The 16,531-nt window shown below is 40.4% G+C and overlaps 1 protein-coding gene across 7 annotated transcripts in view; it reads right to left on the bottom strand.

Moving 5' to 3' along the window:
- Hectd4 (HECT domain E3 ubiquitin protein ligase 4) overlaps positions 1 to 16,531 on the bottom strand; it is a 211,979-nt gene that overhangs the window by 112,316 nt on the left and 83,132 nt on the right. For 5 of the 7 annotated variants that reach the window (XM_029570593.1, XM_029570590.1, XM_008847508.2 and 2 more), the window contains exons 10-17: positions 14,760 to 14,873; positions 13,918 to 14,058; positions 7,152 to 7,384; positions 6,637 to 6,782; positions 3,920 to 3,990; positions 2,205 to 2,310; positions 1,189 to 1,309; positions 295 to 423 (exon numbers count right to left, since the gene is read on the bottom strand). In XM_029570593.1, the coding sequence (XP_029426453.1) occupies positions 295 to 423; positions 1,189 to 1,309; positions 2,205 to 2,310; positions 3,920 to 3,990; positions 6,637 to 6,782; positions 7,152 to 7,384; positions 13,918 to 14,058; positions 14,760 to 14,873 (1,061 nt within the window). The remainder of the gene's footprint in view (positions 1 to 294; positions 424 to 1,188; positions 1,310 to 2,204; positions 2,311 to 3,919; positions 3,991 to 6,636; positions 6,783 to 7,151; positions 7,385 to 13,917; positions 14,059 to 14,759; positions 14,874 to 16,531) is intronic. The other 2 variants (XM_008847507.1, XM_029570591.1) reach the window with 1 other exon arrangement.

Here is a 16,531-nt window from a genome sequence, read left to right as displayed (position 1 = left end):
CTTTCAGATATGATGAGATCACTTGTTAGTGCCAAATTTTACAGTTCTTGTTAAACAATGAAAAGAAAGGCACAAAGAGACTGACAGGAGCATACGGATGACATATCAGTGTATCACAAACATGGTAATAACCACTGAGCAGTGACAGAAACCTATGAAATGAGTGGCCTAATACTGTTCATAAGAATATAAATCACATGACGAACTCTGACATAATGCACAGAAATTTAGCCAACTGAGCTGTGCATTACATACTGGGTAGAAAGCATCTTTAAAATAAAGCTTGGTGTTTACCTGTACCTTCAATGTCTCTCCCTGCAAGGAGTTGTCACTGTCATCATTCTCATCAGGCTTAATCAAAATAGTGTTACTGAGAAGGTGGTTCTGAACTGCCATCAGATAGCGTAGGCAGGAAGATGCAGCCTTTAACACAAACAAGGGCATTAAATGATCTATATCCTATTGAAAGAAGGGCTCATGTAAGCCTCATGTTTATAAAAGATTTCCACAAAAGAAATGAAAAGAGAAAATACAGAAAGCAGAGCAAGTTACTTTCTCAGGTGACCAGTATACACATGGCTTTCAATTCAGATTCTGACACTAAACGTCCTGCCTTCTGCATATGACCCTCACCGATCACTCAGAAGACCTAACTTTTGCTCCTCTTCCCCCTCCCCCACAGTCACATTTTCATTCAGACTCTACCCAAATCCCTCAGAAATCTTTTGGTTCCTACCAGCTTCTCTCTGTAACACAGTTTAGAAAACAGTGCTAAATTAACAAAGGTAAAAACTCTCACCAGATAAAATAAAAAACTCTAAATTCAGTTAAACAATTTACAGAATCAAGAAATTGAAACAGGCAGATCTAAATGCCATGAAACTATATTGTATGAAAATCACAACAATTCAGTTAAAAAATTCAAAAAAAGAAAAGGAAATTGAAACAGGGGAAAGAGTATTAGGAAAGGTATTAGGATAAAATCTTTCTTCTTTGCTCTTTTTCTCAGAAAAATGTATTTCAATGATTTACCTAGTTGCACATTTCTATGATAAGCTCAGTCATCCACTGACTTTTAAGTCTATCATTGTACAAGTTCATATATATACACACACACATCTCAGTAGTGTAACATAAAATAGGATCCTTGCTATAACTTCACTATTAGCAAATATACTTTTAACTTACAGGTACAGTTGAAAGGAGCTTTTGGAAATCATCTTTAGAGACAGTTTGGCACTTGGTGATTAAGATACAAGATTCTCTCACAACAATCTTCAGAATGTAGTGTAAAAGTTCATCATTGAGTCTTTAAAAGAAAAAAATATATTGCTGGCTTGTTAGTAAAGGGATAAATTTTATACAATTGATAAGAGATGATACAAGATGGATACAAAATTAATTCTGCAAACTGTCTAACAACTAGATATACTATAGAAACCAAACTTATTCCAACAAAATAGTGCCCTACTACTTAATCCAAGTATTTTGTAAGTAAAACAGAAGAACAAGGACTTCCCCTGCCAGCTCCAACATATACAGATCAACAATATGGCTTACCCCCCCGCCCCGCCAAGATCTCTTTCATCTATCACTTCTGCTAAGTTCCTTACCCCAGGCCCAAGAAACTTTACTGAGATTACTAAAATGTGTTCTTAGGGCAAGTACAGAATTTATTATCTTTTAGTGAGTCCAGACTTTACATGCTAATGACTGTACTAGCTATAATAGGAGATTAATGATCAAACACATTTAAATGATGCCAGGGGTAGTGGTGCACACCTTTAGTCCCAGCACTCAGGAGGCAGAGGCAGGTGGATCTCTGTAAGATCCAGGCCAGCTTGGTCTATATAGGGAGTGCCAGGCCAGCTGGGGCTTCAGGGAGACCCTGTCTCAAAAGAGGTGGGGGGGAGAGGAGGAGGAGGAGGAGGAAGAGGAGGAGGAGGAGGAAAGAGGGAAGAAGAAAAAGGAGGAGGAGAAGGAGGAGGAGGAGGAGGAGAAGGAGAGGGGGAGGAGGAGGAGAGAAGGAGGAAGAGAGGAGGAGGAAGAGAGGAGGAGGAGGAGAGGAGAAGGAGGAGAGGAGGAGGAGGAGGAGGAAGAGGAAGAGGAGGAGGAGGCGGCGGCAGAGGAGGAAGAAAGCAGCACATTTAAATGTAAACCACTTAGAAGAAAATGCCAGCAGTGACCAACAAAGTGGGCATCACCTGTAATGATCATCCTCATCACTGCCAAATCGGTTGTTCTGAAGCTGCTCAGCTAAGTTGGTTAGGATCACGTCTCGAAGCTGGGAGAGTCCGCTGTTTCTCTCTCCTGACATAAAACAAAGCTCCGTGAATGACCCTAGCAACAGTATTTAGAAAGTTGATGCTAAACTAGGCTAGGTGGCTCACTCACCCCTGTAATCCCAACGCTAGGGAAGCTAAAGCAGGAGGACTACCACAAATTGGACAGCCTGGGCTTTATATAGAATGAAATCCTATCTCAACAAACTCCAACCTCCTCACCCCAAAAGGAAACAGATGCTATCTTTAAAAAAGGTTTTAAATAAGTAGATTGTGGACAGTCTAGGAGCACAAGCATTTAGACTTATACAAACAGCAGCAAAACAGCATCATAACCAGTAGATTGTTTTAGCTAGGGCACCTAATTTAAGCATAATTACCTTCCTGATATATCATAAAGTGTAATTTTTATTTGCATGTTTGCTTCCTTTAGATAAATGTTGCATTTATTTATTTATTTATTTATTTATTTATTTATTTATTTATTTATTTTTGAGACAGGGTCTCCCTGTAGCCCCAAGGTGGCCTGGAACTATGTAGACCAGGCTGGCTTTGAACTCAGAGATCCACCTGCCTCTGAGTGCTGGGACTAAAGGTGTGCGCTACCAAGCCCCACTGATAAATGTTGCTTTTAATTGCCTTTAATATGGCACCTTTTGTTGTGTTTTAGTCTAAATTAAAAGATAGGTTCAAATTCATGAAAAATGGGTTAGAAATCAAGAAAATGTTTTTGTTTGGTTTATTTTCTTTTTTCTTTTTTTTTTTCCAGACAGGGTCTCATGTATCTAGGTTAGCCTTGAACTATGTCTAGCCAAGGATGATCTTGAACTCCCAACACTCTTGCCTCTTCCTGCTAAGTGCTGGGATTACAATCATTTCCACCATACCAGGCTAAGAAGTTGTTTATTTTTAAATGTGTTTAACAGCTATAGTCAGGTACATAGGTTAAGCCTTGAATACTGGAAGAGGTTCATAAGGCTTGAAGATACATAAAACACGGCTTCTGCTTTCAATCTGAAATGTTAGCATCTTTATACATATTTTTTAATATGCTAATAGAAAGAAAATAAGAATGTACTACATCAATACGCAGTTATTTCCTTAAGAACAACAACAAAAATGGATAGTATAATCCCAGCTACTCAGGAGGCTGAAGCAGGAGGACAGAAAGTTCAAGATTTGCCTGGGTTACAAAGTACATTCAAGGCCAATTTGAGCAACTTATTGAGACAGTCTCAAAATGAAATGTAAAAAGAGGGGCTAGAGCAATGGCTCAGCAGTTAAGAGCACTCACTGACTGCTCTTGCGGAGGACCTGGGTAGGAATCCCAGCACCCACATGGTGGCTAATAACTGTCTGTAACTCCAGTTCCAGAGGATCTGATACCCTCTTCTGACCTCCAAGGGCATTGTACGACATGAGTACACTTACACAGATATACACTCATACACATAAAATAAAAATAATAAAAATTAAAAAAAAAGAAATGCAAAAAGAAGCCTGGAATATAGTCGGTGGTGAAGTGTTTACCTAGCATATTCCAGGTCCTAGATTCCTGAGTTACACACACACTTACACATACACACACACACACACACACACACGTTGTTTAAGGCTAATTAAAGGATAATTCTTACCTTCTGTTAAGACCAGCTTAAGTAAGTTATTGATTTCAGTTTCACCTGGGTATAAAATATTTAAGCCAGAGCTGAAATGACAGAAAAGTAAAAAAGTTTTTAAACAAATGCTTTAGAAAATTCAAGCTTTAAATATTTAAATTTGTATTAAAGACACTAGTCTGGCTAGATATGGTGGAACATGCCTATAATCCTAGTACTTGGGAAACTGAGATAGGAGGATCTCAAATTCAAGGCTAGCTTGGCCTATACACATGGAGACTCTGATCACTATTGCCCTTCATCCCAAAAGATGCTGGAACCCAAATCACTGGTATGACTTAGTTCCATCACCTCCCTGATCAAAGAGAGCTCTCTCCAACCTTTTGTCCATGAATTAACAAAATGATAACTTATTTCAGGCCCCACAGAGAACTAGTTAAAGAGAATGTGAAAGTGATGAAGAGTCAATGTCATCAAGCCAATTATACATACAGACTCTGTGCCATCCCCTCGGCCCCAAAAATCACACGATAAAGGGAATTTCTGTTTCTTAGCTTTTTAAGAAGGGCTTGGCAGAATAGGTTGGCAAATGACACCAGAACTTTTTTTTTCTTTTCTGTTGAAACGTGGCATTCACTAACATATACATTCTTCAACTGTACGATTTGAACAGGTCTACTGTCTCATGCACTCATAAAGCCATTACTACCATAAATACAGGACTATACCGGTACATCACCTCCAGAAACTTCTCTATGGCACCAATTTTATTTTTTGCTTTAATGCTCAACGGAAAGCAACTCAAAGCATAATATATTGTGAAAAGGGAAAAACACACAAAATCCCTTGAACTCTATATGCTCACTCCTGTCGGTTGATTTCTTTCAGACCAACCATTCAAGTCTTTCTTGGCCACTAAACTATATTTGGTAACATTAAGCCTATACTTCTATAAAAGTCAACTGAACTAAAATAGATTAATAAAAAACAATACTGAGGCCATCCAGGGCTATCAAGTGAGTGCTAGGCTAGCATGGACTAATGAGACCCTTTATCAAAAAAAAAAAAATTAGTTGATTAATTAATAGTTAGGCATAGTTATGCACACCTATAATTCCAGGACTTGGGAGAGTAAGACAGGAGGAGCTCAAGTTCAAGGACAGCCAGGGCTACAAAGCAAGACCTAATCTCTCACCAAAAAAAAAAAGGTAAATAGTTTGTAGCCCATAAACGCACTAGTGAGGAGGTGGCTAAATGGATAAAGTGTTTGCTGAGGAAGTTTGAAGGTCTGAGTTCAATCTCTAGCACTCATGTAGAAAATGCTGAGCATGGCAGCATATACACCTGTAAGTCCAGTGTTGGGAGGCAGAGACAGGAGGGTTTTCTCCCCAGCTAGTCTAAACAACTGGTGAGCTCCAGGTTCTGTAAGAGACCCTGTCTCAAAAAACAAGATGGATAGTGATAGGGGAAGATAGTCAACATCAATCTCTAGCTTCTATGTGCACATACATGGGTACATGCACCCCCCCGCCAACACACACACACACACACACACACACACACACACACACACACTAAAAATTTTAAAACTCAGTAATGAGTCCTATAATATACTTTAAGTTTTTAAGTTATTATTGTTATTATTATTGTGTGTGATTGTATGGTATGAGATTTAGACATGTGCCTGCCACAGTGTACAAGTAGAGGTCAGAGGATAACTTTCAAGAGTTGTTTCTCTCCTTCCATCGTGGATTCTGAGGATCAAACCCAGGTTGTTAGGCTTGTCCAGCAAGTGCTTTACCTACCTCCTCATCTCGTTAGCCGCCAAGATTTAGCATAACTGGCAGGGTGTGGTGGCGCATGCCTTTAATCCCAGCACTTGGGAGGCAGAGGCAGAGGCAAGCGAATCTCTGTGAGATCAAGGCCAGCTTGGCATACGTAGTAAGTTGGAACTACAGGCAGACCCTGTCTAAAAAAGATTAAAAAAAAAAAAAAAGATACTAAAAAAAAATGGGGCTGGAGAGATTGCTCAGTGGTTAAGAACACTGGTTGTTCTTGCAGAAGACCGGGTTCGAATCCCAGCACCCACATGGCAGCTAACAACTGTCTGTAACTTCAGTCCCAGGGGATCTGACAGCCTCTTCTGACCTCCTAGGGCATTGCATAACACGGGTGCACTTACCTACATGCAGGCAATACATGCATACACATAAAATTAAAAATAATTAAATTAAAAAAAACAAAAAACAAAAAAACAGTGCAACTAAGCACTACCCTACATCAGTACATCAGGCTGTGATGACAGTCTTATAAACCTACATGATAGGTACCATTTTGAATCCTATCTAACAGCTGAAAAGGAAGCCTCAAACCAAGGCCACAGCCAGCAAGCACCACAGTGAAGAATAGGAGCCTAGGCTGCTGGATGCCAAAGCCTGCTCTAAGCCACCCTGCCACATTCCTAAATGAGAAAAAGGTAGCTGCTTGGAAATACACTGTCCACTTACAAGAGTTTTGTTTTTGTTTTCTTTTCACAATCCAAAAGGTGGGATGAGAAAAATGTAGGCCTTTGGCACTAAGGGTTGGGTATAAACCCTCTCTAGGAAATTATCTCCAGTTTTGAGGCCCAGACTTGGGGATGGGCTCAGCTATCTATGCTACCAGCCTGCAGGGAGGATTAAGGTGCTTTATTTTTTTTTGCAGGGAGCACTCAAAAACAATCATTTTCTGTTTACCTGATGGCAAGACAGACCTCCCTTTGAATTTCAGGGCAGATTTGATCTTTTGGTGCCATCAACAACTGCCAAAGAAGCAATCCTGACCGCCGAATGATGTCTCGGTTCCTTTCAGTTTGTGGGCTAAAGAAAAATTTAAACACCACCTACAGAAACACAAGGGTTAGATCTAAAAATGTTAATTTCACCAAGGATAACATTATCCCTCTGAAAAAAGAAAGCACATGATAGATGCTCTTATGACCAGATAATCAGGTGGATCTTTACCTACACTCTATTATACAATAGTATATAGTAACTATTTCACATATATTAACAGCAATGAGCTAGAGAGAATTACTCCATTAACTGTAGCTCAAAGAACATGATGATAACCCTAATTAGAGGACTAGAAGGTGGTAAGATGTACAAGGATATTGCTGAACATATTTCTTCTGGAAGAAATTAGGTGCTAAACCAAAGTTTGTGGGGGTGTTGTTATCATTTGTTTATCATGTCACCACAGTGGTATTTACCTGAAAGACGACGAGTATGCAACGTATTATGCAGGTATCTCCATTAACCATGGCTTTCTCCATGATGTCACAAATGCTACTTAGATGGTGCGCCTCAATTGGGTGTTGCTTGCCCAGGACGTTTGTGATGGGAAGGTTGGGGTTAGTGGCCAGAAGATTGAGCTGGTGAATGCACATCGCACCAACATGGTGCAATAACTGGTTTATAACCTCATTTGTGCTGATGGCCTCTTCTGGAAGATGAAAAGGAAGCATGGTGAAGAAAGACACTATAGACATCTCTGAGGAGCAGATCTCCAGTGGGCAGAAACTGTATGCACACAAGGACTGACTCCTGGTTCCTATCACTTCTGCTGCTGTCGAGAACAATTCCAGCCACATAGTGTGGGATGAAAACATGTGGGGACTTTTTTTTTTTTTTTTTCTTTCCTAGAACTACTAGGAAAGCTGCCATTTACTGAGGTGGTTCTATATACTTGACAATATGCTAAAGATAGACATAAAGTTTGACTTAGACTCTTTTAGCTCTATTTTTTAGACCAATAAACAAAGAGTGAGCTAGGTTAAGCCACCCCAGCCCACACAACTACAAAGTGGCAGAACTAGGGTTTGAATTCAGGCCCACTCAGCCCATGGTGGTAACCCATTCTAGAAAACGTATAGCCATTTTTCATGGCTTCACAATAGAAGAACCCCCTGTCAACAAATAACTCCTCCTACAGCACTCAATGTTTGTATCCCATGTAATTATCACTGCCAGACACCTATCAATTAGATCTGTGAGGATTAACAAACATCCTCTTATATAATGATAAATACTTCATGGCTCATGATTGGTTTCAGGCATTCAGAGGATAGAGATGGATAATAATCTAAGTAGGTAAATTACAAGAAAGACTGATTTTTCCTTAAACCCAGCTGAAATGAGCTGCCTAAAAAGGAATGGGAAAGAAAAGAATCTTGGAGAAGTTGAGCTTGGTGATGCATGCCTTTAATGTAGGCACTTGGGAGGCAGAGGCAGGCAGATCTCTGTGAGTTCGAAGCCAGCCTGGTCTCAATAGTGAGTTCCAGGCCAGCTGGGGGCTACAGGACAAAAAACCAGGGTGGAGGGTCTTAAGAATATAAAAAGATGTAGGAATAGGGAACTATAAAGCCTAGACTCCAGCAAACTGAAGTGAAAGTGAAGATGGTCAAAAGGAAATTTCTTGACTGTCTATCAACCTGAGGGACACACTGAGTCCCACTCTTTTCTATGCCTTGAGTCTTTGCTGAAGAATTCAGGTGAGGACTGTCATCTTTACCAAAGACTTTTTGAAAGCTAAATTTGGGTCCTACAGAAATAAATGAGGTCTTTATATTTTTATTTTAAATTAGATGGTGGCCAGTATAGATGTTTAGGCAAAGGAGTCAATTCCCATTGTTTAGTGTAAAACTCCTTGGCTGATTCTCTTTCCTTGTTGATGCAGGTTTTAAAAATGGCTTTCTCAAGAATAAATACCACAGAACTCATTCACTCTTGGGCTGGGGATATACCTCAGTTGATACAGTACTTGACTTACATTCATGAGGCCCTGGGTTCACTCTCCACCACTACAAAATAAGAACCCACCCACTCTGAAGGCATAATTCAATAATATTTAGTAAATTTATACAAACAGAAGAAATTAGGGGTGCTGGCAAAATGGTTGATCTTGCAGAGGAACTGAGTTAGGTAGCAGAACCCACATATTTGAAATTCCAGGGGACCCAACACCCTCTTCCTGCTTCCTCAGTCACCAGGCATACACAGGACACATTTACATATATGCAGGCAAAATACTCACATATGTAAAATAATAAATCTTTTAAAAAAATAGAAATGAGGCAGAGGCAGGTGGATCTCTGTGAGTTCAAGGCCAGCCTGGTCTACATAGTGAGTTCCAGGCCAGCTGGGGCTACAGAGAGACCCTGTCTCAAAAAGACCAAAAGAAAAAAAGAATTAGAAATGAAAGCAGAGAAATCACTACTGACCCTACAGATATTAAAATAAAAGCAGGGGGCTGGTGAGATGGCTCATCAGGTAAAGGTGCTTGCTGTCAAGCCTGACAACCTGAGTTCGGTTGCCAGAACCCACATGGTAGGAAAAACTGACTTCCACAAGTGCTCCCTGACCCCACACATACACATACACTGCACACACAAAATGTAATCAATATTTATTAACTACTGTGGTGATTAATGTATTTTCACATTCTCTGATCTTTCTAAGAAGTGAACCCAGCCCCTTCCCTTAAGTGTGATCTGGACTTGATGACTTGCTTCTAGCAAAATGTATAGAATGAGAACAGTATTGATGCTAGAGTAGAGAAACCTGGTAGACACTACTAAACTCAGGTTGTCAATTTCAATATCACTACTAATAAGTCAGATTGATATGAATCCTAGGATAAAACAGAAAGTGAAAGGCACATGACCTCTGTACTATTCTTCCCCCAAATTTGTAACTTGAGTTCAATAAAAACAAACAAACAAAAACAACTCAGACAAACCTACACTGATAGACATACTACAAAATAACTAACCAGCACTCCTCAAAGTATCCCTTCTATATTTCAAATAGCTTAATCTGATCACCTACACCCCAAGTTTGTTATTTCTCCCACCACCTTCAATATGCTAATAAATATTTCTTTTCAGTCATTACACTTTTCAGTATAGAAGTTCCAATTGGTTTTGTTTATTGGGTTTTGCTTAATTTTTATTTTTTATTTTTAAAAATAATTTATTATTTTATTTTATGTGTATGAGTATTATGCCTGCATTGTAGGTAAGTGCACCCGTGTCGTGCAATGCCCATGGAGGACAGAACAGGTTGTCAGATCCCCTGGAACTGGAGTTAACGGACAGTTGTTAGCTGTCATGTGGGTGCTGGGATTCGAATCTGAGTCTTCTGTAAGAACAGTCAGTGTTCTTAACCATTGAGCCATCTCTATTTTTAATGTTATTATTACTTTTTTTATGTGGTGTTTTGAGACAGAGTCTCCCTGTAGCCCTAGCTGGCCTGGAACTCTCTATGTAGACCTCTGCCTGCCTCTGCCTCTCTAGCGCTGGGATTAAAGGTGCACCACCATGTCCAGCTTTCCAGTTCATGGAGAGAGAGAGAGAGAGAGAGAGAGAGAGAGAGAGAGAGAGAGAGAGCGAGCTTTTGCTGTTATTTTATTTTTAGACAGGTTCTCATGAAGCCCAGGCTGGCCTGAAACTCACTAGGTAGCCAAGGATGACCCTGGACTCCTGATCCTCCTACCTCTATGGGACCCTCACCATACCTGGTCAGTTGGTCTCAGTCTCGGTCTCAGTCTCGGTCTCGGTCTCAGTCTCGGTCTCATCTCGGTCTCTCTCTCTCTCTCTCTCTCTCTCTCTCTCTCTCTCTCTCTCTCTCTCTCCTCTTTATTTTGTTTTGTTTTTTGGTCTTTTTGAGACAGGGTCTCCCTGTAGCCCCAGCTGGCCTGGAACTCATTATGTAGACCAGTGCTGGGATTAAAGGCATGAGCCACCACACCCAGCACCTCTTTCTTTATTTCAAATAATTTCTTGGTGGTCTGGAGGGATGGCTCAGCAGTTAAGAACACTGGCTACTCTTACAGAGGACCCGAGTTTGGTTCCCAGCACCCGCACGGCAGCTAATAAGAGTCTGTGACTCCAGATCCAGGGGATCCCTCTTCTGCCTGCCATGGGCACTGCATGCACATGGTATATTTACATACATGTAGGCAAAACAGTCATACACATAAAATTTTTTTAAAAATCTATTGGGGCTGGCGATGTAGCACAGTTAGGAGAATGCTTATCTAGCATGCATGAAGTCCTGAGTTCAATTCCCAGCACAGCATATACTGGGCATTTGGGAAAGCAGAAAGATCCAAAGTTGAAGGTCATCCAGTCTTGGGCTACAAGAGATTCTGTCTCAAAAGCAAACAAACAAATGAAATTCTTTATTAGATTCTCCTATTCATTTAGTCAGTTATCATACTTTAATTTTTTTTTAAATCTTGGTTTTTTGAGAGAAAGTCTCCCTGTAGCCTCAGCTAGCCTATAACTCACTACTGTAGACCAGGCCAGCCTCAGTCTCACAGAGATCCACATGCTTTCAATTCTGAAGTGCTGGGATTAAAGGTGTATACTACCATACCCAGATCCTTTAATTTTTCTTTCTTTCTTTCCTTTTTTTTTTTTTTTTTGGCTTATTGAGACAGGATCTCCCTATAGCCCCAACTAGCCTGGAACTCGCTACGTAGACCAGGCTGGCCTCAAACTCACAGAGATTTGCCTGCCTCTGCCTCGGGTGCTGGGACTAAAGGCATGCACCACCATGCCCATCTCCTTAATTTCTTTCTTTTTTTTAATATTTTATTTTTTTTATTTTATATGTATGAGTATATTGCCTACATATAAGTGAGTGCACCTGTGTCATCCACGGAGGTCAGAAGATGGCTTCAGATTCCCCTGGAACTGGAGTTAAGGACGGTTTGTAGCCGCCATGTGGGTGCTGGGAATTGAACCTGGGCTCTCTGCAAGAGCAGTCAGTGCTCTTAACCACTAAGCCATCTCTCCAGCCCCTGCTGCAGGTTTTTAAATCCTTACTTCTTTCTTCATTATTGTTACTATTCTTCTATTTATTTATTTTTAATTTTTGGTGTTTGGGAAGGAATTCAGAGCTTTGAACCTAGTAAGTGTATATCATACCACTGAGCTACATTCCCAGTTCTCGATTTTATTTTAAGATGAGCTTCCTAGGAGTCAGTCTGTCAACCAACTAGTCACAGGTTGTTCCTCAACATTTTAAGCTAGTAACATTTTCATCCTCTGTGGATCTTTGTATTTAGCAAGGAGGCAATCCAATTCTGGCAGTTTTAAACTCTGGATTTTTTGGCTGGCCTTCTCACATCTTTGCATAGCTATGCAGGTTTACATTCAGCCAGAAATTAATAAACAACCTAGGCTCTTTTGGGCTTCTTCATTGAGTGTGTGGACTGTAACAAGGTAGTGATCTCACTATTAAATCTCTAGCTAGTCTACTAGTCAGCTGGTTATTAACCAGGATCAGAATTTCAGGAGAGCTGAGCCATTGGTCTTCTCTCTTTGATACCAAGGGTGGTGGTGGTGATGGTGGTGGCAGTGCTGCTGCTGCTGCTGGGAAAAGGCTCTCCATGCTCTGCCCCAAATGAAGTCAGCCCTCAAGAAGCAAAGCTGCTGATTTCACAAGCTGTCCTACTCTGAGAGAATGGCAGTGCTGACCAAGCTTGAATGGAGACTGGAGCAGCCTCAGCTAAAACACCATAGGCTTCCACTGTTCTTACCCAAAGTGAAGAGTTGTTTTAATATGGTGTAATGGTGTATACTTTGACCAACTTTCAGAACCCAAATATAATTGGTTTTAGTTTTGTTATACATGTTGTTGATAATGATGTCTGGGTTTTTTTTGTTGTTGTTGTTTTGTTCTTTCTGTCTTTTTGAGACAAGGTCCCCCTGTAGCTACAATTGGTTTGCTATGGAGACGCCTCAACTCAGAGATCTGCCTGCCTCTGCCTCCTGAGTGCTGGGATTAAAGGCATGTGCCACCATACCTGACCTAATGTCTGGTTTTTTTTTTTTGGTCTTTTTGAGACAGGGTTTTCCTATAGTTCCAGGGCTGGCCTGGAACTCACTATGTAGACCAGGTTGGCCTTGAACTCATAGAGATCCACCTGCCTCTGCCTCCCAAGTGCTGGGATTAAAGGTGTGTGCCACCACGCCCAGCCCGAATATCTTTTAGCAGTACTTTTTTTTTTTTTTGGTCTTTTTGAGACAGGGTTTTCCTGTAGTGGGGCTGGCCTGGAACTCACTATGTAGACCAAGTTGGCTCTGAACTCACAGAGATCCACCTGCCTCTGCCTCCCAAGTGCTGGAATTAAAAACGTGTGCCACCAAGCCTGGCTGTTTTGAAAATATTTTTATTTTAATATTTTATTTATTATTTTTTGTGTATGAGTGTTATTGTCTGCATGTAAGTAAGTGCGCCTGTGTCGGATTCCATGGAACTGGAGTTACAGTCAGTTGCTTCAGTTGCTAGCTGCCATGTGGGTGCTGGGATTTGAACCTGGGTCTTCTGAAAGAACAGTGTTCTTAACCACTGAGCCATCTCTCTAGCCCCAAGCCCGGCTATTTTAGCAATACTTTTTTAAGGAGAGAATTGCTGAGGTATTCACTCCACCATACCAAGATAGTTGATTTTAATAATGTCAATATCAAGAAAGATAAAGTACATCATTGGTAATTCTAACTATAAATTTAGGTATAAACAAGCCATTATAGATATAAACCATAATTAGCATAAAATTCGAACCCAAGCACCAATAATGAATATTTGTTTTTTGGTTATGAGGAGCCCAGTTTGACCTGAAACTAATTCTATAGCCCAGGCTAGCCTAGACTACCCAGTGGACCTCCTCCTACCTCAGGCTCTCAAATGATATTACAGGAATGAGGCCCTCCCCAGCACCAATAATTAATGTTTACATCTAAGTTTTGATACTTTCAGGAGGGACATAGTAATTTTCCTCCAAACCTTTACTGATTTATATACTTTTCACTTAGCCATAGCCAATCTTCCTGGGTTACAGATAACAAATGATTTTAGGCTTCTAAGTTCCAAAAGCAAGGATGCTGACACATTCTGTTGCGGGCCTATGTTCCCACCTCCTGATGCTACTCTATTCTGTCATATTTGGGGGCTGAGAGTACTCCTCACCTTTGGGTTCGGTGATAATGTGGCTGACCCCAAGTCTCTGGCACACATAATGGAAAGCTTGGTTCCCAGGATTGCACCACTGATCGATATAGTCATTTGAGCAGGTCCACAACATGTTGTTCATAGTATCATAGCAGGCACCTGCAAAGAGTGTACTTCATTTAGCTGTCATACCAACATGTTGCCTGTATACACATTCCTCATGACACTGCCAAAGAACAGAGGGCAAGAGATGTTCCTAATGCTGACAACCACAGCTCTACTCCCAAAGAGTACTTAATTAGCAAAGCCCTAAATTGGAACTGAGCAAGAAGCTAGGATTTAATTTTCAATTTTGCTTAGCTCCTATGTGAAAAGGAACAAGACATAGAATACATGGTTTGCAGGAACTAATTTGTATGTGACCTACTTACAAAAAGAATTTAAATGGCTTACATAAAAAATCCAGGGAACAATAAGACAAACTAATACTAACTCACAATAAAGAAGCTCTAGTAACAGAGTCTAAAACTTCCATATGAGCTTCCTAGTAGTCAGGCCAAAGAGAAAATCCAAGACATTACAGCAGGTTCATTTTCTAACAAGCATTCAGAGGAAAAAACATTTGTATGGCATGGACTTTTACAAATCTGGAATAGGGATCATCATATAACCTAACAGACAATATTCTTCAGTATACATACAAATTTATACATAGCAATTTCCTATACTGAATCCTTAAAGAGTACTATTAAGAAGTTCTTTCTTTTAAGGAAACTGGAATGCAACAGGGAATTGGCAAGATTTTCAAGAGCAACTGCTAGAACTGACTGTCTAAGGAAACATGTGCATTTATATCTTACCCAATCCTGGTACAAGAGCACCACGCCCCAGTGAGCTTCCAGCAGCATCTATGAGATCCGCACGACTTGTGAACTGACCATCCGAAATATTATACACCAAGCTGGAGGCTAAGACTTTGAAAACAAACAGTCAGCTGTCTAATGAGCCTGAGACTATTCTTTAAAGATTCAATTTTAAGATCCTAACTTAAGACTTTTTTCAATTTTAAGATCCTAGACTTTTTTTGGAAAATCCTCTTTTTGGTTGTCTATTGATGGCAACAATGAAGAGACAAACAGAAAAGCCCTGAAAGCCTAGAATACCTTCATAAACTTTATATTGAATCATATTTTTGAAAGTGAATTTTAAAAGCCTTTTTTTGGGGGGGGGGTCTTTTTTCGACAAAGTCTCCCTGTGACCCCAGCTGACCTGGAAATTGCTATGGAAACAAGGCTGGCCTCCATCTCACTGAGATCCACCTGCTTCAGGATTAAAGGTGTGTACCACCATGCCCAGCTTAGAAAGGCAACTCTGTCATGAAGGTGTTTTTACTATAGATGGTCAAAAGAGAAACTGCAAAGCCGGGCAGAGAAGCAGAAGCAGGCGGATCTCTGTGAAATTGAGGCTAGCCTGGTCTATGTGCAGAGTTCCCCATGGCCTGTTAGGGCTATAGGGAGACCCTGTCTTTTACAGAGAGAGAAGGGGGTGGGTGGGGAGAGAAACTGCAGAAGGCATCAAAAGATGGCAACATGTGCAAGAAAACAGTTTGGCTGGATCTCATAAGGGTTGGCATACAGCTGCTATCTGTCCAAGCTCTTGCTGTGACATTTGCATACACTTTGGACCTTCTCCTTAACACAAAAGAGTGAAGCAGTGAAGAGGACAGGTTTTAGGTTTCTAGGTCTGAATTCCAGCTCTACCACTTCTGAATGACCCTGGGAAAGTTGTGAAACTCTCAGGTTCCTCATTTGCAAAGCGGAGATAATATAAGGAATCTACTGTCAGTAATTGTGCAGATTAAATGAGTTTAAAATGTCGACGACATGTGTTAGCTGCTATTGCTATATTTCCCCATCCCCCACATTTTTTTGACACTGGGTTTCCCCCTGTTGTCCAGGTAAGCCTCAAATTTCTGAGTACTCAAATTACAGGAGGGTACCACCACACCTGGCTTTCTTTTTCTTCTTTCTTTCTCTAATTTTGTCTGTATGTTTTCTTTCCAGGCTGACCTTAAACTCATGTCACCATGACTGATCTCTCTGCCTCCACTTCCCAAGTTCTACGATTAAAGGTATGTACCACCATACCTGGCTTCCTTCTCTGCTTTTTTTTTTCATAGTTCATGATTTTATGTACATACTATTTCTTTTTTATCATTTAAAAAATTTTTTTAATAACTACATGATTAGAGGAAGCATTTCACTACAGCTTTAACATATTCAGTAACACACTCCAGAGCAAGAGTACATCTCTTTCACAAGTGGGTGCAAGTTTCTAGGTTCACAGTTGAATTAATGCAGTTATACAATACTGAACTCAGTATAAGCCCTGTAAGACATAAAATTGAATGAGTTTTTTAACCTTTAAAAAAAGATCTCCCTAGATTTTAGAATATATTGTTTCTTGCAGAAAGACTCATTTTTGCTGCTAACGCTGAGATGTTGGCGCATGCATCTCTAATCTGTTTCTCTGATTACTACTACTCACAGTTGGTTACACTTGGATCCTTGGCACCTGAGCATGGAGACAAATTCATCAGGTAGATTTCAATGGTAATGTTTTTCACCGCTAC

This window comes from Nannospalax galili, unplaced genomic scaffold (assembly GCF_000622305.1).
Source record: "Nannospalax galili isolate Female #2095 unplaced genomic scaffold, S.galili_v1.0 scaffold120, whole genome shotgun sequence".
NCBI classification, from domain to species: Eukaryota; Metazoa; Chordata; class Mammalia; order Rodentia; family Spalacidae; genus Nannospalax; species Nannospalax galili.
The sequence above is the reverse complement of the archived record's forward strand: the minus strand, read 5'-3'. Positions and strand labels throughout refer to the sequence as shown.